This window comes from Anser cygnoides, chromosome 1 (genome assembly GCF_040182565.1).
Source record: "Anser cygnoides isolate HZ-2024a breed goose chromosome 1, Taihu_goose_T2T_genome, whole genome shotgun sequence".
NCBI classification, from domain to species: Eukaryota; Metazoa; Chordata; class Aves; order Anseriformes; family Anatidae; genus Anser; species Anser cygnoides.
In genome coordinates, this window is record NC_089873.1 from 146,478,573 (window position 1) to 146,503,070 (window position 24,498).

At 38.8% G+C, this 24,498-nt stretch overlaps 2 protein-coding genes across 3 annotated transcripts in view; both read left to right on the forward strand.

The window, feature by feature from the left end:
- LOC136789693 (E3 SUMO-protein ligase RanBP2-like) overlaps positions 1-23,834 on the forward strand; it is a 38,478-nt gene extending 14,644 nt beyond the window's left edge. The window contains exons 20-28 of one of the 2 annotated variants that reach the window (XM_066990464.1): positions 54-3,114; positions 3,654-3,731; positions 7,576-7,740; positions 8,597-8,701; positions 9,608-9,672; positions 10,551-10,668; positions 11,260-11,358; positions 11,512-11,651; positions 13,216-13,493. In XM_066990464.1, coding sequence (XP_066846565.1) covers positions 54-3,114; positions 3,654-3,731; positions 7,576-7,740; positions 8,597-8,701; positions 9,608-9,672; positions 10,551-10,668; positions 11,260-11,358; positions 11,512-11,561 — 3,741 coding nt within the window. In that variant the 3' untranslated portion in view covers positions 11,562-11,651; positions 13,216-13,493. Of the gene's footprint in view, positions 1-53; positions 3,115-3,653; positions 3,732-7,575; positions 7,741-8,596; positions 8,702-9,607; positions 9,673-10,550; positions 10,669-11,259; positions 11,359-11,511; positions 11,652-13,215; positions 13,494-22,000; positions 22,130-22,353; positions 22,423-23,694 lie in introns of those variants that run through there. The other variant, XM_066990465.1, reaches the window with a different exon arrangement.
- LOC136789703 (E3 SUMO-protein ligase RanBP2-like) lies at positions 13,262-15,927 on the forward strand. The gene is made up of 3 exons (XM_066990503.1): positions 13,262-13,489; positions 13,633-13,958; positions 15,337-15,927. Exons 1-3 carry the CDS (start codon positions 13,372-13,374, stop codon positions 15,640-15,642), a joined length of 750 nt encoding a protein of 249 aa, XP_066846604.1. The 5' UTR covers positions 13,262-13,371; the 3' UTR covers positions 15,643-15,927.
- Positions 23,835-24,498: the final 664 nt, after the last annotated feature.

Consider the following 24,498-nt stretch of genomic DNA (forward strand, 5'->3'; position numbering starts at 1 on the left):
CCTTGTTCTGTCACCATAACAAGAAAAGTAATTGCCTTCCGCTATTTCTTTAGGCACCTGTCTATGGCATGAACAGACTTGCACCTCAGCAACATATATATGCTTATCAACAAACAATCCATACACCACCTCTGCAAAACACTTCTGCTTGTGTGTTTCCCCAAGACCTATATGGCACATCTTTGCGTTTTGATGGTCCTGGGATCATTTCTCCTCGTGGGGCTGGTGATTACTATAATTACAGTGTTCCACAGGCAAGCACAAATCCACAGCTACCTGGACCTGGCTATTTCACAAAGCCTTCAGTCACACCAACAGCTTTAAAATCTGCAGAATCAAAAATGATAGAATTTCCAAAATCTAAATTTGGACAGCCAGGAACAGTAGAAGGGTCAAAAACACGTCTGCCAACACCAGCACAGTCAAGTCAACCAACAACTTTTAAATTCAACACTAACTTCAAGTCTAATGATGGAGACTTTACCTTTTCTTCTCCTCAAGCTACAACACAGCCTGCTAATGCAGTTTTTAACAGCAGTGAAAGCCTTTTGGGTCTTCTGACATCTGATAAACCTTTACAAGATGATAGATACGCTGAGCAAAAACCAGTTAACAGCCACCCAACTGGTCAAAGAAATGTATTCAACTTCGGTAATAAACATATTTCAGGCATCCCTTTTACAGAAGGCATGGCACAGAATGCACGTAAAAACTTGGCTTTTGAGAGGAGTGATATGTTTAGTTTCCAAGAACCAAGCAAGTCTTTATTTATGACTTCAACTTCTGATTTGGCCAATAAAAGTCATGAAACAGAGGGAGGAAGCACCCTCGGAGATGAGAATGATGATGGTCCTCATTTTGATCCAGTGGTGCCCCTTCCTGACAAGATTGAAGTAAAGACAGGTGAGGAAGATGAAGAAGAATTCTTCTGTAACAGAGCCAAACTGTTCCGTTTTGATGCAGAATCTAAGGAATGGAAAGAAAGGGGTATTGGAAATGTGAAAATACTGAAGCATAAAGTATCTGGCAAATTCCGTCTCTTAATGAGACGGGACCAAGTACTGAAAATCTGTGCAAATCACTACATAAATACTGATATGAAATTAACTCCAAATGCTGGATCGGACAGGTCATTTGTATGGCATGCTTTGGATTATGCAGACGAGTTGCCAAAACCAGAACAGCTTGCAATTCGGTTTAAAACACCAGAGGAAGCAATGCTTTTCAAAAGTAAGTTTGAGGAGTCACAGAACATCCTAAAAACCCTAGGATCAAATGTTGACACATCTGTGGCTCAGACTAGTGAGACTACTGCAAAAGAAACGACAAGTCAGGATATCAAGAAGTCTAATGGATCGACCTCAGGGACCCTGAACTCTGTATTTCAGTTTCCAGAAGATGGAGTGACCAGTGAACCTGGTAACAAAGTCAGTCTTAAATCTGTTCCAACTGCATCTGCCCTTCCAACTTTCTCATTCAGAAAGGAAGCTCAGGAAACCTTTTCTTCTGGTGGGTTTGGACAGTCACTCCTGAAGAAGGATCAATGGGAATGTAAGGTATGCTTAGTTCCAAATGAAGCAACTGCAAAGAATTGTGTATCGTGCCAAAGCCCAAATGCAGATGCGTGGCAAACACATGGCACCCCATCAACTGAATCTGCTCCAAGTTTCAAAGCCACCGGTAACACTGTGCAGGACAAACTTGGATCTGCCTTTGCTAAAAAGGAAGGTCAGTTGGATGGCAGCATCCGTTCTGTGAGAAATGAACCTGTTGCCTCCCAGAATCCAAGCAAAATGAATACAGAAGCATCTCCTCAAGTTTCTTTTAAATTTGTATTAGATGCTCCAAAAACCATTCAAAATGACTTAGGAACTCCTTTTTCTAAAAAAGGTCAGTGGGACTGCTCTGTAGGCCTAGTCCAAAATGAATCCAATGATGAAAACTCTCATTCTTGCCAGAATCCTAAATCACAAAGTCAACCAAATGTGCCTGTGTCTACTGCTCAGGCACTTCCTGCTACCAGCTTCAGTTCTGTTGCTGATGCAACTGCAACTAAGCCACAGAAGAATACATTTGCGGAGCTTTTTGCTAAAAAGGAAGGTCAGTGGGATTGTAATACTTGTTTTGTAAGGAATGAAGGTTCTTCACCAGCCTGTGTAGCTTGTCAAACACCAAATCCATCTGGTAATTCTGTTAGTGATGCTTCATCAACATCTACTTCTGATTTGAAAAGTAAATTATCTGAACCTGCCAAAGGACAACTAGGAACAGGTTTTAAGTGTGATTTCTTAGGAAAAGGCTTTAAGTTAGGTCATGCCGAGCAAGGCAAGACACCAGCATTTACGTTTCAAATTCCTGCTGATTCTGAAGTGAAGTCTGCAAAGGAAGGATTTAACTTTTCCATGTCAGTGCCTCCAAGTGGATTTAAATTTACCATACAGGAACCTAGCAAAAATGCCACTAAGAAAGATGATCCATCCAAAGAGTGTGCAGCTGGCTTCTTAAAAAATGATGATGAAAACTTTGCAGATGGAGAACGGAAAGTCGAGCTTCTAGCTGTGCGATTCAAACAGCAAGACGTGGCAGACTCATTTAAGCAGATTTTTGATGAAGCAAAGAATGCCCAAGAGAAAGGAACACTGATAACACCTCTTTATTCTCGTGCCAATACACCAAAAGAATCTCCATGTGGCAAAAATGCTGTAGCTGTACTGGAAGAAACTACTAGAGAAAGAACCGACCTCAGCCATGGCGATGATACTTCTGAGGTAACTGTAGAGGCCTCAGAGGTGTCGAGCACATCTGAAACGCCGACAAAAACAGTGGTTTCTCCTCCGAAGTTCGTATTCGGATCTGAATCTGTCAAGAGCATTTTCAGTAATGAAAAGTCAAAGACATTCACATTTGGAAATACTTCGGCCACTGGTTCTCTCTTTGGGTTCAGCTTTAATTCTCCAAGAAAAGGCGAAGGCAATATTCCAGCATCGCAGAAGGAAGTAGCTGGACCAAGAAGCTCCAGTGCACTGCAGAAGCCTCAAGACAGCAAGGCATGCAACTTGGCTACTTCGACACATGATGGGCCCGCCAACTTCTCATTTAGAATTGTGGAAAAAGGTGAGCGTCCTTTGAACTAATAATTTTTTTCAGCTATGCAACTTACTAAGCAGTCATCTCTTAATGCTACTCACATAACTTTTTTTGTCTCAATAATATATCTCTTTTTCTTTCCAGCATACTTTCTTCTCTCCCCTTCTTTTGAGGAGGGGGGAGTGAGGGGAGGGGTTGTGGTGGGTTAGCTGCCCAGCAGGGTAAAACCACCACACTAGCATTTTAATGGTATGGTACTTCTCTTTGATTTCATGCACTGCTTCCTACCATTGCAAGACTGTTTAACCAGATGATAGTATATAATTTGCATACTAGTCTCAGATTTATGAAGACAAACTGTTTCTTAACTAAAGTATAATAAAGTGTGGTGGCAGAGATGTTAGCTACAGTTTATTCAGGTGAGTACGGTAAGCTAGTATAGCATTAAACATGAATTTTCCTACTGTGACACATAACTACAGAATGCTTCCAAAGCATAGGTAAGTGTGTTTTCCCCTCTTTAAAAGTACAGTTAAACACTTACATCCAAACAATTTATTTTTTAGGATTTAATTTTAGCCTTTTTAAATCTAATCCAATGGCCTTTTGGACAAGCACACCTTCCTTGCAACCTGACAGTAAAGGTATTTACACGCTGCACTGAATGTGTGATAAAAACACTTTAGCAGGCATGGACAGTAACCCAACTGTAGCACAGCAGTTGGCTTAGTAATCCTTACAATTAACATGCATGCTGGAAGAGAGTACTTAAAATTCTGTGTCTGACTACTGTATTTGTCAGGTAAGAGAATGCCTTTGATGTGTGAGCACGATGGATGGTCTTTTTTTATGCTTTTGGCTGTTGTTTGCCTTACTTTTTAAGGGTATTTAGAAACCTGCCTTGCACTTCACAGTTTTACTGAACACACACACGCTGCATCTATAAAATTCTCTTTTAGTAAAGGAATTATATTCTTTTTTTTATTTTTAAAGTGTGACTCTCTTCCCACCTGAGGTCTTCCACTTCAGTGAAATATGCTTGAAGATTTCTAGACATGTTAACTAGTAAAACTTAAAATATATTCAAGTTATGTGCTGGAAATGCTTAATTCAGTTTCCTTATTATCAATGTTAACTTCTGCAATTTTAAAAACAAGGCGTAGGCAGAGATGAGAGAGCCAAATTTAGCTACTGTTTACATGTACGTGCTTCATGTATAATACGAAGTCCACCTTAGCTAGCCAAAAAGCTTTTGCTGATGTAACCATCTTGTTTACATGCAGAACCCTTAACCAAAATTACACCTTACAGCTTGATTGTGTCATCATAAGATGTTAAAAACAGTACTTCTCCTAAGTTAGGCTTGCTGGAAGCATACTCAAGCTAGTGCAGTTATGCAAGAGCAGTTTAATTTTCAAAAACAAATTTTTATTGTAGCTTGCACAAGATAGTCTTCTAAAGTTAGTGTCTTAGACTGTTAAAAACTGTCAAAGTCATTTCAAACACCGTTTTTCCAGCTTAGTATTTCTAGAGAAGCTATTCTTATTCAAACGCTGAACTCATGTCCACCTTCTGCATATCTGATTGAGAGTCAAATGTTCTGTGTTTTTAGGCATCCACGAGTCTATTAATAATTTGATTTCATTTTCATCATTGAATGTCCATAAAATAAAGTGAATTAGCATTCTGAGCTAATGCATAAATGCAAGAACTCTTGCTGCCTTGAATTCATTTTGTTTTTATATTGGGAACAGGGAAGGTGTTTTAAAGAAATGAAATAAAAAATCATATGCCTTTCTGGTACTTCAGACAGTTCTTCATTTCTGCTTTCCTGATAACTAGGGTATGGTTATATACCTTGCTTTATTTACAGTTGGTGTTACCTTCAGTGTAGGTTTTGGTTTTGGTTTTGAGCTCTGACTGGCTTAATAGCAAATGACTTTAAGTCCTGTCCGAATTAGCTTTTCAAGTCTACATAAATATAATTTGAGTTTCTCATGGGGAGCATCTTTCAGGGAATGGTTTCTGAGTTTTGCTAGGGCAATGTTCAAAAGAAATTTAACCTCATAAGTCATTTTCCATTGAGGTGCGAAACAACTAGTTTTTTCTTAGCTTTTTCTTTGGCTCTTCTCATGAGCTTTTCTCAAGTATTTTAACAATTTTAATTCATAGTTAAGTCAATTGCATGTGTTAAGTTTTAAACTTCAGTATTTTTATATTTAGCAGATACTCGCTGATATGTATGGGGGGACAAAACAATTATTGTGACTAGCTAGATATTTACATCTACATGATCTTTATATCAAAGACGAAATAAAAGCAAAAATGTAATACATCAGTGAAACTGCTTCCAACTGTTGTGCGCGGTATTGCTCTTTCTGTTCCTTCCATATACTAACAACTGTGTGGATTTTTTTCCCCGAGTAGAAAGCTGTATCATCCCAAAATCAACAGCCTTTTAGGAATATACTGTATGTGTGCATGGCACTGTTTTCATCGCAGCCTGTGAAAATACATTTAATCTGTTTGCAGCAATTTTAAATAAGCAAAGTTAACTTTCTTGTGGAGAGGCTGAGTAGAAACTGATTTAAGTGATCCCATGAACATCTCGCTCAGTCTTCATATTCTGAGGGCAAATGCACATTGTAATCCTTTCTGTTGCTCAAGTGTTCTGTCACTTCAAGTGGATGTTTGGATTGCTGGGATTGTAATCAGTGTTTGATCAACGTGTGAAGAACTTTACCTGTGTATTGATCTGAACTGACTTCTTGACGTTTGTTTTATTCAGTTTTTATATTTACTCAACCAAAGTGAGACACTTGCTTAACTAATCTGAATGAATAAAGCATGTGCTAGCAGGCAGCATACCTGCCTACCTTTGTAACACAGTACTGCATTTACTTTATACAGGCTCAGAAGAGCTATTGAGATAAGACTGCTGGCTATGAGTTTGAGCTTCTCTCTATGCTATATTAGGAACCTGAAGTGATTGACTCCCCTTGATTAGAAGTTAATCAGCTGGGACAAATGTGGAGCAGGCAACACTGCAAAAGCACTTATAATTGAACTGGGGCGTAGAACTTCGAATGCTGCTTTTATTCTAGTACTACTTAGGTTGCTTTTACTCTGCTGGAAGATACAAATGGGAAAGCTACTTTTAAAAAGCAGCTTTATTTTAATATGTCAGTTGTGCCAGAGTATCGGGGCATGTCTAGGAACACTAAATTTATCTTCTCTCCCTGTCTCTTTTTGCAGAAATGAATGTCAAAATGCTTGAGCAGGAAAATCAGTGTTCCTCAGGAACTGATTAATTCCTAGCTGAAGCTTTAGGTTCCACCTTGACTACGTTGTGCCACAAAGCTGGCGAATATTTTATTATGAAAAGAACAGTGAGCTTTTGAGAGCCCACTTCAAATTCTGCTGACTATCTTAGTGCAGACCTCTAGTGCAGTATGTTATTGTGTTATCAAGTGGGCTGACTTATTAAAGCAATCAAATGATTCTTGGAAACAGATGATATATGGATATTGATGTGCTTATGGGGTAATTCTTATTAATAGTTAACCAATGTGTTTCTCTTAAGCCTTTACTTTGTAAATTACCCCTCTAAACAAAAACAAGTGAAAGGAACTCCACATGTGACCCTTAAACTGATGCATCCTTCCTCTTTGCTTCTATTCTATTATGCATAAAGATGTGAGATTATTAGCTTTAACCTTCGATTATTAGTGTTTATTCAGTGAAAGTGGAATAGGCAATTTGATGTTGAAGGAGAGAGCAGAAGAAATTGTATAATAAAATCAGCAATAGTATTTGTCCTTGCTGGGAAAGCTAGTTAAACTTTACGCTGATAGCAGTATTTTGTTATTCCAGTAACGTGAAGCTATGAGATTACTCTTAAAACACTAAAAGTTTCAGCAGCAGCTGCTATGGTAATTAAGTTGAGATTACTTATGGGAAATTTGAGCTTTTTATTAACTAATTTGAAATAAGTCCTGCTCAGTTGCTATTTAATATTTTCTGGAACTTCAAACACTTGAAGCAATTCAATAGTACATGTTGCTGTAGGTGGCTTTACGTTTTCTTTTTCAGTCCTGCATTTTTCCTCTCCACCTCTCTGGATGACACCTATATGGCTCTTTTTCCATAATCTTATTTCCTTTGGTGTAAGGACATAAATAATCCTTCTAACAATATAAAAATGCAGGTTTGATACTGATCTGAGGCTTGAATTTCAAAGGCAATAGAACAGGTCGTAGTTCGGCATGCAGTTCAGAAATTATTAAGTTCTAGCATGCTTTGTCCTAGCATTCTGTAACTTTAACTGTTGTTTCCTGTGGTTGAATAAAAATATGTAGGCTCCGAATATGTATGTTTCTAACCACCTAAGAATTAAGTCAGCTCTGTAATAATGGCAGTGTTGGACTAATGTTGCTGCCTGTTCTAAACTAATTTAGTTTTAATGCTTTGTTCATTTTCTGTACAAAGCTGAGAAGACAGTGCCAGAAGATGATCTTCCAACTGATGAGGTTATAATTGTTTACGAGTTAACACCTACCCCTGAGCAGAGAGCTCTTGCTGGCTTTCTTAAACTACCTTCAACATTCTTCTGCTATAAGAATAAGCCTGGATATGTGAGTGAGGAGGATGATGGTAAGGAGTGTCAAAATTGATCTTTGTGTTGCCTTTTTGTTGGGAAAGGGTATAATACTATTAAAACCAATAGACGCTCTAATACTAGTTTGGACTGATGGGCGGTAATGTTTGTGTTATCTTCGTTTGTGCCAAAGATGTACATTTGAGTCTTCAGGACAGAACAAGGGAGGGCCAGGAATGACAAAAAGGAATTTGCATTGGTGCTATATGGGTGCTCTGACTCATTGCTAATGTAGTTGGTTAGGTAAGACTACATAAATATTCGAGCAAGAGGCGTATCTCTAAGTATTTTGAGAGTCAAGTGGTAGGCAGCCTTTATCAAAAATAAAAATGCTCAGGTTCCATAAATGGTAGACTGGTTTCTCTTTATTCTAAAGCAAATTCTTAACAGAGAAACTGAATATTTTACATCAACTCTAGTTGTATACAACTAAATTCCTCTTAACTTACTCAGTAGCAATTGGTTAAATTGCAGTTCTGAAGCGTTTCACTGAACAGGAAATAAGAGATGATGAGCAGCCTCCCACAAAGATCTAGGCTTGCTTGATTTTATACAAAAGATCTTCCATCTCCCTTCCCAATTGTGTTTAGTGGTACTCTTAATAAAATTAATAAGAAATAGATTTTCTGAAAGCATGAAACCCATGCCACACATCTAGACTGAAAAAGAGTCAAGAGTGCACCAAAGCACACACATGCAAAATAGGAAGTGAAGGCTTACTTGCTGGTGAGTGAAACTTAAACATTAGCAGAAGTTGTGTGTGCTTGCTAGGCTTGTGAGTCTGAAGGGCTTAACAGACTTCTCTGTACTTGGACGATGCCTGAGAACTTACATTTGTTTCCTATACTTAAGATGAAGACTATGAAACAGCTGTTAAGAACCTTAATGGAAGACTCTATCAAGAAAAGAAAAGGAAATTGCAGGGTTCTGCAAAAGATATGCCTGAAAACACAACAGGTAACTTTTTTTATACTGAGATTTAAGCTCTAAATCTAGAGGACACCCGGGCTCTGAGGTTAATTTGATTTTTCCTGAGATAGTTTTAGGAACACTTGCACTGGAATCAGAAAAGCTGCAGCTTAAAATGCATCTTTAACCTCAGTATGTTGAATTGTTATCAGTAAGTGGTACCTGAATGAAAAGAACATTTTAGAGGGCCTTTAAACAAGAACATCAAACTGTCTTCTTACCTGGAAACTCCTGCCTTTCTTCTGAATACGAAGAGCTGAGCTTTGCAAGATGCCTTTGAAAGACCAAAAGAAAAAAAAAACAACTTGTCTACAGCTCTGAATGTTTAATTCTGCTGATAGTAGACTTAGATTATAAGCATGTGAGTTAATGCTGTTCAATAAGGAAAAAAGTACTTGGTCTCTGTAGTAATAATACAAGTGCAGAAGATAATTTGCTTGTTTTCATGCTAATGGTTATTTTGGAAGTGCCTCTAACTTTAGTGTTGCATAAGTGGGTATCTGGATAGATACTGTAACAAAGGAGGTCTGTTTTTTGAGGATGTGTGGTTCTATGTGCTAGAAAGAGGTGGTAGATATTGGGCTATCAGAAATATAAGTAAATGTTGAAGGAAGCTAGCAGTAGTGGCAGTTGCAAGATTGAACTTCACATTGTTGCTTGGAAACTCTCTGATAGCAATAGAAAACCAGGTATTGCAAAATGACAATTCTTTAGCCACCCTGAGCGGAATTACCCTTCCGCTCTTTCAATAATGATGCTATTTGAAAAGTTCCTGAAGTCGTACTTTACGTTGTCCCGTGTATCACGGTGTTATTTGATAACATAGTTGCCCAAAATTACCTCAGTAGTCAGCTGCCTTACCAGCTCTTTTCTATTAATTTTTATTCTTTGCAGGAGACATCACAGGCAAAACTGACTTGAAAACTGAAGGAGAATGTGTTACTGCTGAAAACGCTAAAGTATGAACTAAATCTCTATACAACTTTTTGTCATTGAATTTGTAGAAGTATTTTCACACTCGTAAGACCTGATACTTTTCGCTTTGTGGGGAATAAAACATGTATTGGGGAAAAGTTATTTGAATCCTCTGACTGTGCCTCAAGTCTTTGACACTGGAACTGAGGTTCAGATCTGAAGTTTCTCAGGGAGAGAAAGGAGGTGCAGCTGTTTTCCTAATATAAACAGCTTTGGCTAGTAATGTCCCTCTGAACATGTATGCAAGAATTAATTGATTTCAGAGAGATTTCAAAGAGAAATTGCATCTTTGTGGAAGCATACTGCTTCAGAGGTACTTGGGTCTCTTGTAAAGTTAGTGTCCAATGTGTGGTAAGCGTCAGGAAAGAAATTAAACTGTCAGAAAGCTTCCAATAACAATTTTTTTCCCTAGCTGTTTACAACTTTTTTTTAATGCGAATTGAGGTGGCCATCTTTAATTTCATCTAGTGTGGGCCCCTGGTTTCTAGTTGTTTCCAGATTGAACCCACCTTAATTTCAGTAGAATTTGTTGCCACCTATGTTGTCTCTAGGAGGCATAGTTGCATAGATGCACAGCTTGTTTTTGTCCAGAGTTTCCTGAAAATATCCGTTGAACGGAGTAATGAGCAGTTCTGAAGCATTAGAAGGGCTGTAGCGGAGTGGGAGTCAGGGAACTTAATATGGTGCCTATTTCGTGGCATCTTCAGTACTGCTGTTGTAGTTAAAGAAACTGATAGCACTGTGGGGGGGGGGGAGAGTTCTTCATTATGACTGTCCTTACTGTCCTGACTTAAAGTGGTTTGAATATTAGGCTCCTTCTTGCTTATTTTTTTTTTATTGCTTTACTCCTTATTAATCTCAGGAGAATGACGTCACCAGTTCTACTGATATAGTGCCTACAACTAAAGGAGAACCAACTGAATCAGCTGATGAGGCTATAGCACCTGTGCGGTCAGCTGAAGAGCCAGATTCCAGCACAGGTAATGTTAATGTATTGCAGGCTTTATCAGTAGGTGATGACAAACCTGTAAACCTGACAACTAAAAAAGAAAGTAATTCAGATTCTTCAGAGTCAACACAAGGTAAAGTCAGGGGTACGTATATTGTTGTCTTTTTAGGAGCTTAAGTATGCTTTTCCTGTAGAACAGTTTATCTAATCTAGCTGTTGCATTGAACAGATGTAGTACCGATATTGAATTTGAAGCGTGAGTACCAATCTAGTGAAAACATGAAGGGGAATGAAAGTATTTCAGTGTTTCAAATTCTTATATGGTCAAATGAGACTGCTCCAGAGCAATGCTGTTGGTTTATTGTTAAATGCCATGTGAGTACTTATTAAAGCTCTGTGGATCTGCACAGAAGTGGCATGCTGAACTGAACTAGGTCTTGAGATCTCTTCTTTTTAAATATAATTGCACATCACTTCTCAGAATGACAGTAAACTTTAAATTTATGGGAAGGGAAGAATATTGTAGAGACTTCTCCAGTTTATTCTTGTTGACTACATGACATTGGAAATGTTTTCCCTAAAGGATTAGAAAAGCATTTGACTTTCCCATCTTGTTTGATAGAAGACAAAACCATCTCATTTGGATTCAGCAATACCTCAGAATTGTCATTTGCAGATCTGGCTTCCAGAAACTCTGGAGACTTTGCTTTTGGGTCAAAAGGTGAGTTAAGCATCTGAGACAGATACTGAACAGGACTTCTGCTTCATACAAAATACCTTTGTGCACCAAGCTTCCGCATATTGTCAAGTTACGTAAATTTGTGTAACTTTACTTCTCAGCAAAATGTTTAAAATGCAAGTCTCTTAACTGTAGATAAAGATTTCAAGTGGGCAAATACTGGAGCAACCGTATTTGGAGCATAGACAACCAGCAAAGCAGATGAAGATGATAGCGGTGATGAAGTCGTACATAATGATGATATCCACTTTGAGCCCATTGTTTCCTTACCAGAGGTAAAGAAACTTCCAGAATATAAAAGAACATTAAGATAAGCATATCTGCTAACAAAGAAAATTTTTATAAATGCTTTCCTTGACTTCTTATGCTTTCTGTCTGTTGTGCTTCGGTCCTTTTTTCTTGTGCTGCCTGTGTAGAATCTCCTGCTGTTTGAAATTCTGGTGGTACAACTTCTCGCTGGGGGAAAGTATCTGGTGCATCAGTTAATGATACAGAATTTCAGGTTATTATATCTTGACTCAGTGTAGATCATGAAAATTTGTACAAGTAACTTCTAAAAGGTAAATTTGATTTATTATAGCATATTTGAAAAACAAGGTGTGTTGGGGGGGCTTGAACAATTGTCACTGCTAATGCAACTCAGTTAGGATTTTTTATTGATGACTTGTAGATTCAGTTCTCTGAAAGCCACCCAATTTGAAATTTTTGCTCTAAGCTAGGTGAGAGGCTTCTAGAATCACTGAGCATTAAAGGTCTAGCACAATTAACTGCACAAGGCTAAGGAAACTATTTTTAATTCAAAAAGAAATAGTTTTTCAAGAAGTAAAGCCTTAAACTTCAGTAAAGCTTAACTTAAGGTAGCCTTCTGTAACTTCTTGAGGCTTAATGCAGTTGCTTGTGTCTGGATTTGGTATTTAGCCTTAGTGTGTATAACAAGATGTAAAAAGTTCGAGATGGTTATAGCTTGTCTTTCTATAAAGAATAAAATTTAATTCCAGATCGGTGTAATTATTAAAGAAGACTGCCACAGCACAAATAAACAATATTTAGTATCCTATAATTTGAACAGCTAATCTGACGTAGTTTGTAACGTGCCTTCCTTCCTTCTTAAAAAAAATTGTGTGCCTTTCCTCATCTGTTTGTTATATTAGGACTCTTGTTGTTTTCTTTCTTGCCTTACTTGATGTTTCATTTCTCCTTCAATGTCACTTCTCCCTTCAGAAAAGCTTCTCTGTCACTTATTTCTCCAGTTCTCTCAAGTCTTCCATATCTCTGGAAGATGTCTTAACTAAAGAATGTTAGAGACAGGTAATATGCATACATAAAGTGACAAGGAGATACAGCTGTCAGCCCTCAATTTACTATTCACAGTTGATATTTATTCTGTTCAGATGCAAATGTTAAGTTCTTTAACAATCTTGAAAAGGTAACACCTGGAATGCTAATAGCACTATATTCTCACTTCTCAGTGTGCACATCAGTCGGCACATATGAAATTTTCCGGGGGAACATGCCAGAACAATTGGTAGCTTTCTTAAAAAAGAAAAATGCACACAAAAGGTAAAACCTCGTGCAGCACAGGGAAGTAGTGTTGCAGTGCTAGAATTCATTTCAAACACTGGGGCTCATTGGGCTCCTAAATTCTGAAAAGCTCAGGCGTTTTATTTCAGTGTATGATGAAGGTCTGTAGAGCTGTTGGCACAAAACCATTCAAGAAAGGAAAACATGGAATAATTTCCCATTGTAATATGTCAGAATCATAATAAGTGTGTAAGATGTAATCCTGCTGGTGGCAGCAGTTCTGGGAAATCATAGGTACTCTACTGTGCTGTGTTCTAGGTGGAAGTAAAATCAGGAGAAGAAGATGAAGAAATTCTTTTCAAAGAGAGAGCCAAACTTTATAGATGGGATAGAGATGCTACTCAGTGGAAGGAGCGTGGTGTTGGAGAGATAAAGATCCTCTTCCATACACAGAAGAAATGTTACAGAGTCCTAATGAGAAGGGAACAAGTTCTTAAAGTGTGTGCAAACCATGTTATCACCAAAGAAATGAATTTAGTACCTTCAGATACATCAAACAATGCTTTAATTTGGACAGCCACGGATTATGCAGGTGGGTTGTTTTGGTGTTTTTTTCACTTTTTTAAAAGATCTTTGTGTGGCTTTTTTCTGAGGAGACTATACCAAACAAAAGCTACTTGTATCTGACTATTTGGAATTAGAGCTAAAGAAACCTGTTCTTGGATTTATTTTCAGATGGAGAAATAAAAGTAGAACAACTTGCAGTGAGGTTTAAAAGTCAAGAAATGGCTGCTACTTTCAAGAAGATATTTGAAGACTGCCAGCAAAGCTTGTCAAAACTGAAGAAGGGACTGCCAGCAGGACTGTCAAAGGACACCAACCCCATTGTTTATTTTGAAGTTTCTGCTGATGACAAACCTTTAGGACGTGTAACCATGGAGCTGTTTTCAAATATTGTCCCTCAAACAGCTGAAAATTTCAGGGCCCTGTGCACAGGAGAGAGAGGATTTGGATTTAAGAACACCAAATTTCACAGAATAGTTTCTGACTTTGTGTGTCAGGTAGGCATAACGTGAAGACTTCTTGAGGGAACGAAACCCATCTGGTCTAACAGTGCCACTACAAAAATCACAGGATAGCACATGCTCGGTGGCAGCACAAATCTAGAGTCCAAGATACTCTTCTCCTTTCCCTGCAAGGAGATGAGCAATGGTGTAAGCAGCATGTACTGCCCTAAGCTGAATGCTCTTTAACTGTGTTTGCCAGCTGCCTGATGCTTTAGTGTTGATTAGTGCTGCCATTTTAGTGTAGAAGAAATAATGGAGATAGAGATTTCTTCTTCCCACAGACAAGGGGCCTGTTGCTGAACAGAAGCAGCAAGGAAAGTAAGGCTTCCCAAAACGAACATTCAGAGCCGTCTCTTTCCAAAGAGAGGAGCTTCCATATGCTCACCTGCTAAGAACACTTACTTTCCACCTTTTGAAGAACACTTTATATTTCAGATGACCTGCACTGCAAAATCAATATTCCATATATTTTAGATACTCCAATTTCAGTCTAAAAAGGTCTTCTATTTCTCGTATCATGCAGTGGCTTTGTCCTAAAAACTCTTAATGAAAACTGAGTATATCCTCCTGCATTGCTCGTGAATCCCGATGTGAGCAGCATTGCTGTTAAATCTTTGTGTGCATTTAGTAGCACTAGCAAGTTCTCCATAATTTCTGAAGGTTTAGGAGATTGATATCTGCTCACGTATACCTTCCCTTCACTCCAAAAATTCTTCCAAATATTCAATATGAGGTATAATGGCTTAAAACAGGTAAAATAATCCAAATTCCTTACATGCTACAATAGTGCTTTTGCATAACGCTACATCCCTCAAGACAGGGCACAATCTTTTCCACATTCAGAAATGGATAGTAATATACGAATGGCTTGTCATCAGAGTAAAAAACTCTCCAGTCTTGATTGGGTATTAACTGAATCTGAAGTATGACCTTTATTGTTCTTTTCTTTAAACTTTCTGCACAGAAACAGGAAAGTACTGATCAGTGGTAACATGACCTTTTTTGGGTGGTCAGTTTCGTGCCTGCAGGGACTGAGAATAGAGAGAATTGTGGTTGCCAGTTGTAAGGGCCGAGTGAAGCAGGAAGCAGACAGTGGAAATGACCAGCTTAGAGTAGTTGCCATGTGGAACAGGAAGATAAAATGCTGTGTTCAGAATAAATGAGAAACATCCCAGTAATGCTTTTTTACCATGAGCAAAGCTGCTGAAGCTGGAAAGCCTTATATACAAGTAAATATGGTACTTGTGATAACTAAGAATGAGGTTTTACCTGTGTTTTTTGAATGGAAACTCTTCTATTTTGGAAGAGAATGTAACTGTGCTATTGGTTGGTGTTTTGGGATTTGAATAAATGCTGTGCCTTTTTTTTTAAGGGAGGTGATATAACTAACCATGATGGAACAGGTGGACGGTCAATTTATGGAGATACATTTGAAGATGAGAACTTTGAGGTGAAGCACACTGGTCCTGGATTGCTGTCAATGGCAAATAGGGGTCGGGATACAAATAACTCTCAGTTCTTCATAACTCTCAAAAAAGCAGAACACTTGGACTTTAAACATGTGGTGTTTGGTTTTGTGAAAGATGGAATGGATGTTGTGAAAAAGATCGAATCCTTTGGTTCTCCCAAAGGGTTAGTAAGTGGAAGAGTTGTCATTACAGACTGTGGGCAAATATAGAATTCTGGCTTTTGAGTATACAGATGTTCTAGCAGTATAAATTAGTATTTAGATGTTATTGATTAATTATTTCAGCTTCTCTAAAAAGGACGCTTCTCTAAAAAGGACACTTCTGATGTATAAATGTAAAATTACAGCTTATGGTTGTTTTTTGTGTTCTAATTGATTTTTTTGCATGTTAAATAAGTTCAGACACTGGCATATTTTGGGTGTATTTGTGTTATCATGACATATTTGTATTGAATGTCAAATTTTAAAAATTAAATCTTAGTCTTGTTAAAATAACTATTGTCTTCACTTTGGCTTGTTGAAAAGCAATTTGCATAATGTGTTGCATACTTATTTTGAACATGCTAATTGCATGCTAATTGATGTTGATAATCTATCTGTGCTAATTGACGGTCAGTAAAGTGAAGGCCTTCGAAACTTTGTGAGCAGTGAGCTCATGAAGCTCACTGCAGCATGTTCATGAAGCATGCTCGTTTTGATGAGCAGTGAGCAAGCTGAGGCAGCTGGTCAGGTGCTGGTCAGGTGGATGCTATTTGTGCTGTCTGCAGGCTCTTTGGCACTTGAGTATTTTGAAAGGTAAAGAGCAGTTCTTATGCGCAGTCTTGGACACAGGATTTAGTTCATACTTGCTTGGGAAATTACCTTCCAGACCCACACATTTTTTTTGTATCTGGTATGTTAAAGTGGCTGGTAACATTTAGTGACAACTGTCTACTTGAGTGTTATCTGGAAAGCTGTGGTATAGAGGGGTGAATGTGCATGGGTAAGTTATTTTAACTTCCACCTTACATCTCAGCGCCAGGACTGTCAGTATTTTTTCAAAATAACCATTTGTATATAAGTTAGAGATGATAATAGACACTACATATTTCTGTCATGCTTTTTTTCTGAGGAAAGCGAGAGTAACCCTTCCCTCAGCCTCTCGAGGGAATGCTGCTTACATAAGCATTACACTGTAAGCCCCTAGCGCACAAACTTGACCCGTGTTTCCATTATATTGAGCTGTAACCCAACAGTAAGCCGCTCCTGTGCTCTCCCGTGTTTCAGTTCCACAAAACGGGAGGAGGAGTCGGCGTTGTTCCCCTTAACCACGCTCCGCCCGCCGCGGCCCCTCAGCCCAGCGGCCCCGGCCCCAACGGGCGCCGCCAGCGCCGCCTCCTGCGCCTGCGCGCAGGGCCGCAGTGAGGGCGGGCGCAGCCGTGGCGAGGCCCGGGGATCCGGGGCGGGCGTTGAGAGGGCCGGGGGAAAAGGCAGCGGGAAGCCGGTCCTCTGCCTGCCCCGAGGGGCTGCGGCCGCCGTGGAGCCGCGTGGTGGAACGGGCGGGTGGGATCCAGAACCCTGGGGTCTCATCCTGGTCTGAACTTGTTCTTTCCCCAGCAATCTGCCGTCCCAGGTTGTAAGCATCCCCAAAATGCAGCCTGAGCGGCTTGGTGCTTCGTTTTTGCTTAAAACTCATAAAACTCATCTGCCGGTTGGGTGTAGTAACACTTGGATCGTCTTAGAAGTTTTAAGTCATGTATGAAGCATATGCATAACTCATTTCTTTCCTATCTCCTGCTGCTACAGCAATTGCTGCCGTTAAAACGTGCTGGCAGTGTTAGTGAGTTTTCCTGAAGCCTAGTGGTCAGGCTTTTTCAAGGAGCAGGAAACTTTCATATCTAGCCAAGCAAAGAATCAAGCCCGTAGTTCATAAGAGACTGCCACAGGGACCAGACCAATTTACGATGGCTATCATTTCCCTTGCAATGTTACATGTTAATGTAAAGCACCAGAGAAGGCAAGGTCCATTGCACCAGTATGAATAAATGAAGAGGATTATGATTCTTCAGTTTCCATTAGTACTGACACAAGCATTTATGGCTCTGCATGGTGGATTAGGAAATTGATCTGTCCATAGTCTAGCAACAAAGACCCCTCCCATGTTTGTGTTTCAAAAGCCTTTGACACTCTATAGGAAGACACTTTAATTTTGTCTTTTATCTGAGACAAGTGTTAGGGTTGTTCTCTTGCACTGGTGTTCCATGGGTCAAATGCTTGCAGTGTGCTCAGAGGATAGACAGACAGTAAGCATCCAAACTCGTGCTGCGAGGGAAGTTGTATCTTGTACAAACACCCACAAGCAATCAGAGATTGAGAGAGACAGCAAGCTGGATTTGGGCTAGACACATAGTTGGGTTGGGGGTTCAGATGGGTCCTGGGAATCATTAAATGAATTCAGATTTTTTTTTTCTGAAAAGTCGAACCTCCTCAGTATCTTGCCATTTTAATGATTGCTGTCTAGGATCGGGAGCCCTCCCAAACGTGAGGTGAAGATTTCTGTTCTTTAACAGCTAAAATCTGGATGTATCTGGCCTTACTTCCTCCAGAACAACTTGTCCTGTTTCCTTTTAATAGAACTCAGGTAGCATTTGGTGGTGCTGTTGATGCTGTGTTCTTCCTGAGAAACATTCTCCTTTAAGTTACAGAATTGTCTTTCTGGAACAACAAGTAGTTTTCAAAACTGATCTTTAGAAAGCTATTGCTGAGACTTTAAAGTGTAAGGCTTGCATGAGAGAAAATGCTAGATTGGTTTCTCCAAAGCTTTTTGTTACTTTGTTATAAAGCAGTATTTAAGAAAATATTGTAGTTAATTGCTTTTAAAGGATAGCAGAGAGAGGCAGTGAAATACAACTAAGATGATGAAAACTGCTTCAAGTCTGATCTCTTCTAATGTATGCTTAACTGATTTTGCATATAATCTAACAGTATCACAGATTTCTAGGTTGGAAGAGACCTCAAGATCATCGAGTCCAACCTCCGAACCCTTCTGTCATTCTTTTTTTTTTCAGTATGTGACTACAAGTTAAAAGGAAAAAGTAGAGCTAGAAACATTGATATGAAAAGCCTAGATGTGAGGGTAGATGGAGCTGTTTACATGATTATCTAATTCTGTTTTTATGCCCTTATTTTGTGTCACCCTCATCACTGTATCTGATGGTATCTCAAATGTTTTTACATGTAACACTATCAGTATTGCCTTATCAGTCTGTGAGGAATACATTTGCTTCTTTAGAAGTTGGACTCGATGATCCTTCTTGGTCCCTACCAACTCGGATATTCTATGATGTTTATATGAATGGTTGTCATTGACATGTATATGCTGCAGAAAAAAAAAAAAAACACTTCCATTTTCAGTGGTACAATTTATAATAAGAGTTCTGTAACAAGGCATTTTAGCTGCTAAATAAGCAAGTCGTGACATACATTGTCACTGAAAATCCTGGTTATGCTAAATGTCTTTGTGCTTTCTTGTACGATAACCTTTCAGGACCAACGCAAAAGAAATATCAAGGTGAAGGCTCCAAAATATACGATGGTAATACCAAACAATGGTGCTTGGATGTCTTTTTCGAGATAAATGCGCACTAAAACTGTATTATTCCTAAGTTTATTTTAAGTACTTTTATTTTTTCATTTTAAATAAGTAGACACTCTTGAACGGGGATTTCTGATATTTGGGAGCCAGCTTGGGAATATTAACTACTGCATGAGGAACACAAAGAATGCTTGAAGAAATGTCTCCCGGCCTTTCTGTGTTTAAGTCTTGCTTGAAGTAGTTGGTAGCAGTCCTTCTCATATTGCATACATTTGACTTTAATTTAAAGATATGTATCTAAAATTTAGAATGTCTTTGGGTTTCTTGGGAAATGCGTGTTGCTACTGCATATGGACAGCAGGGAAAAACAGTGTATTATTAGACTTCACTTACAGATAAATTAGTATATGAAGGCAAGCTGTGAAACTTCAGAAAGACAAATTTGGTCTGAAAACTAAATAATACTTCCATCGGTTTAAGCTATTACAATAATTTATTCATTTGTCAGATCATTTCAGCATTTTTTGATTCCTGTAATATACGTGACTACGTGACAAGCATTTCTAATAAGTCCTTGATGATTTCTCAATGTCAGCTTCTCAAATGCAAAATATAATTATTGTTATTTTATATATTCTGCAGATGACATAGGCAGCTTACTGGAAAAGACAGCTATGTCTTTATCCAAATGTTTTGATTATTCAAAGTCAGAATTCACTGGAAGTGGAAGAGGTCTAGGAATAGAAGACAAGACCATTAATTGTTCTGGAACTGATGCATTTCAAAATACAGGTATGTGTGTGGAAACAGGTAATAAATACTGAGTTTCAAATATTGTGCAAAGTACAACACGCAATTTTATTAGTTTCTATTAAATGCATTTCTGTTCAGTTTAGAAATATAATAATCAGTTAAAATATACTTTTAACATAGAGGTTTAACCTTTCCTTTAATATGTTTTGTTCCTTTAGAATGTTTAGGAGGTCCAGACATACTTAATGCAATTATAACATACGTTTTAAAAAGAAATATTAAACGCTTATGCAATTGATTGCCAGATGATTCTATAATATAAATGAAAAAACTGGTTTGTTTTTTTTTTAAGTAGCTAGCTGCATTAACAGGTATTATAAGTCTGTAAATCAGATGTCATTTGTCAGTTTAAGTATTGAAAACTGGCCGCGGGTGGAGAGAAGGGGTGAGCTGTTGTTCAGCTAACTCAGGGAAGTCTAAACATCGTGAAGATGACCAGCTACCATTAATTCACTGCAAATGTTTGAAAGTGCTGCCACGACTGGAGCAGACTGTGAATCAGTGTAGCTGTGTCTCTTATGGAAAGTTTTAGCCTTAGAAGAATACTTGCTAAATTCCCTTGAAAGTGGGTATGGAAGTGGAGACAGACAGCCAACTAACCCTAATAATAAGAGTAATAATACAAGTGCAGAAGACAGAATTTGCTTGCTTTCATGCTAATGGTTATTTTGGAAGTGCCTCTAACTTTAGTGTTGCATAAGTGGGTATCTGGATAGATACTGTAACAAAGGAGGTCTGTTTTTTGAGGATGTGTGGTTCTATGTGCTAGAAAGAGGTGGTAGATATTGGGCTATCAGAAATATAAGTAAATGTTGAAGGAAGCTAGCAGTAGTGGCAGTTGCAAGATTGAACTTCACATTGTTGCTTGGAAACTCTCTGATAGCAATAGAAAACCAGGTATTGCAAAATGACAATTCTTTAGCCACCCTGAGCGGAATTACCCTTCCGCTCTTTCAATAATGATGCTATTTGAAAAGTTCCTGAAGTCGTACTTTACGTTGTCCCGTGTATCACGGTGTTATTTGATAACATAGTTGCCCAAAATTACCTCAGTAGTCAGCTGCCTTACCAGCTCTTTTCTATTAATTTTTATTCTTTGCAGGAGACATCACAGGCAAAACTGACTTGAAAACTGAAGGAGAATGTGTTACTGCTCAGGAAAAGAAAACAGCTCCTGAGGAGAAGGCTAAAGGAGAAACTCTGATGGTTCCTTCTCCATCTGTGTCTGGTGCTAGTGGTAATACTAAGGGTGATAATCCAGAAGACTCTCAGACAGAAATTAAAATTGAAAACACTGAAGTATGAACTAAATTTCTATACAACTTTTTGTCATTGAATTTGTAGAAGTATTTTCACACTCGTAAGACCTGATACTTTTCGCTTTGTGGGGAATAAAACATGTATTGGGGAAAAGTTATTTGAATCCTCTGACTGTGCCTCAAGTCTTTGACACTGGAACTGAGGTTCAGATCTGAAGTTTCTCGGGGAGAGAAAGGAGGTGCAGCTGTTTTCCTAATATAAACAGCTTTGGCTAGTAATGTCCCTCTGAACATGTATGCAAGAATTAATTGATTTCAGAGAGATTTCAAAGAGAAATTGCATCTTTGTGGAAGCATACTGCTTCAGAGGTACTTGGGTCTCTTGTAAAGTTAGTGTCCAATGTGTGGTAAGCGTCAGGAAAGAAATTAAGAAAACTGTCAGAAAGCTTCCAATAACAATTTTTTTCCCTAGCTGTTTACAACTTTTTTTTAATGCGAATTGAGGTGGCCATCTTTAATTTCATCTAGTGTGGGCCCCTGGTTTCTAGTTGTTTCCAGATTGAACCCACCTTAATTTCAGTAGAATTTGTTGCCACCTATGTTGTCTCTAGGAGGCATAGTTGCATAGATGCACAGCTTGTTTTTGTCCAGAGTTTCCTGAAAATATCCGTTGAACGGAGTAATGAGCAGTTCTGAAGCATTAGAAGGGCTGTAGCGGAGTGGGAGTCAGGGAACTTAATATGGTGCCTATTTCGTGGCATCTTCAGTACTGCTGTTGTAGTTAAAGAAACTGATAGCACTGTGGGGGGGGGGGAGAGTTCTTCATTATGACTGTCCTTACTGTCCTGACTTAAAGTGGTTTGAATATTAGGCTCCTTCTTGCTTATTTTTTTTTTATTGCTTTACTCCTTATTAATCTCAGGAGAATGACGTCACCAGTTCTACTGATATAGTGCCTACAACTAAAGGAGAACCAACTGAATCAGCTGATGAGGCTATAGCGCACGTGCGGTCAGCTGAAGAGCCAGATTCCAGCACAGGCAATGTTCATGTATTGCAGGCTTGAGATGTCTTTTTTTTTCAATATAATTACTGTCATTCTGAGAAGTGATGTGCAAACTTTAAATATACGGGAAGGGAAGAATATTGTAGAGACTTCTGCAGTTTATTCTTGTTGACTACATGACATTAGAAATGTTTTCCCTAAAGGACTAGAAAAACATTTGACTTTCCCATCCTGTTTGATAGAAAACCAAATCTTCTCACTTTGTTTAGGCACTGCTTCAGACTTGTTTGCGTATCAGGCGTCCAAATACTCCGGAAACTTGGCTTTCAACTTAGTCGGTAAGTTAAGCCTCTGAGACAGATATTGAACAGGACTTCTGCTTCATACAAAATACCTTTGTGCACCAAACTTCTGCATATAGTTTAGATATGTAAATTTTGCGTATTATGTTAATTAGTGTAATTTTTCTTGGGCCATAAACCATAGGACTGTCTCTTGTGGTGGTGTACCACCCCTTAGCCCTGATTACATCATTTCTTATCTGTTAACCTTTTTCCTTTTTCTTGATGCTGCTTCTGGTTGTCTGCCCTTTTCTCTTCCTCAGTTGCCTGCCATCCACAACCTATCCTTAACTACTTTTTCCCCATTGCCCTGAGTTTTCACAGAATCACAGAAAGGTTGAGATTGAAAGGGACCTCAAGAGGTCATCTTGTCCAAACAAGAGGTCATCTTGTCCAAACAAGAGGTCACCTTGTCCAAACTGCTCAAGCATCCTAGACACAGTTGCCCAGGATTGTGTCTGGATGTTTCTGATTTTTTTTGTACCCAAATTTCTATTTCTGCTATCATCACCGAAGTAATCTTTGCCTTATGTGGTACCAGTATGCAGTTGGGCTTACAACATTTCATTCCCTAGAAGATCCCAATACTTCCCTTCAGTTATCTGACAATTTTGGTTATTTAACTGTTTGTGAAATCTAGGGGAATGGCTTTAAACTGTAAGAGGGTAGGTTTAGATTAGACATACAGAAGAAATTCTTGACTCAGAGGATGGTGAGGCACTGGCATAGGTTTCTCAGAGAAGCTGTGGGTGCCCCATCCCCGGAAGTGTTTAAGGCCAGGCTGGGTGGGGCTTTGAGCAACCTGGTCTGGTGGGAGGTGTCCCTGCCCATGGCAGGGGGTTTGGAACTGGGTGGTGGTTAAGGTCCCTTCCAACCCAAACCATCTTGTGATTCTTTGTCTAGCAATTTCTCATGCCATGTCCAGTAGTTTTTTAAGTCCCATTCAGTTAGCTTAAATCAATTGACTGGCCTAATTGGCTTAGGTCAGGGTCTAGTCAGCAGTTAATCACTTTCCTGAAGCCATAACAAAAAGGAAACTTTGGCTACATCATGTTTCAGTCTGTGCATAGATTGAGTCAAAAAAAAGTCATGGAACAAAACTTTGAGCATTTCTCCTTAATTCTTTAGGAGATTTTTCATTTCAATATTTCTTGCTCTATACTGGTCACTGTAAATGCTTAAAATACATGTTCACTGTTTTGGATCAGCAGTCTTTATTTATTTAAGACGATATTTTTAATGTAAAGTGTGTTCTTTCTCTCTCTGTAGATAACACCTTACCATCCTCTTTGGCTGAAAGTGCACAAGAAAATGGTGAACAGAATATTACTGGTGGTTTGGTAGGGAAGACTGAGAGTGGAACTGAAGCTCAAGAATTCAATAGGCAAGACCTAATACTACCTCATATCAGTCAAATTTATAACGAATTGTGTGTCACCTATCAGGAGTTCCAGGTAGGAACTGTAATGGCCTCAGACATTTTGTAATGCTCAGTAATGTTACAAAGATTCTGACTTTTGACAGAGAATTCAGAAATTACTAACTATATCACTGTCATCATCCACCTCTTCCCCTAAATTAGTTCACTGATTTGATAATGATGCCCTGACTTGGGTAGGGGTTAGATCAGATCAGATATTTGCTCTGCTTCAGGGAGTTTGAATGCAGTGCTATTACTCCAAGAGTTGTGTTTTGTGATGCAGTGTGGGCATGGAGAGAAACACCTGCAACCACTGCTTCTCCTGACAGCACCTGAAACTATTCTCTTCACTCTGGGCATTCAAGAGTGCTTGCCCTCTTGACCTTCTGTGAAGACCATCCCTTCTGCCTTTCCTTTTCTGCTGCTGATGACTCCCAACAGTTTATCCACCAGCAGGCTTGGGCCACTAACTAAAGAGTTCCCAAGCCTGCATTGGTTTTATTCTGTAACAGCTTCTGTGCTTTTGCTAGATTTCCTGCTGGGACTGTCTTTTGTACCATACGAGATCAAAACAATTGTGTGTATCTTTTTTCTCACCACTTTCCTGGGGGTGCTTCCCACTAACTGAAGAAACAATATAGTAATCTAGTGTT

What these genes read in the sequence shown, in the direction of transcription:
- LOC136789703 (XM_066990503.1), top strand. Translation starts at nt 13,372, where the DNA reads ATGAGAAGGGAACAAGTTCTTAAAGTGTGTGCAAACCATGTTATCACC. An exon ending in GACAGCCACGGATTATGCAG is followed by an intron (nt 13,490 to 13,632) that starts GTGGGTTGTTTT and finishes ATTTATTTTCAG; the next exon opens with ATGGAGAAATAAAAGTAGAA. An exon ending in TTTCTGACTTTGTGTGTCAG is followed by an intron (nt 13,959 to 15,336) that starts GTAGGCATAACG and finishes TTTTTTTTTAAG; the next exon opens with GGAGGTGATATAACTAACCA.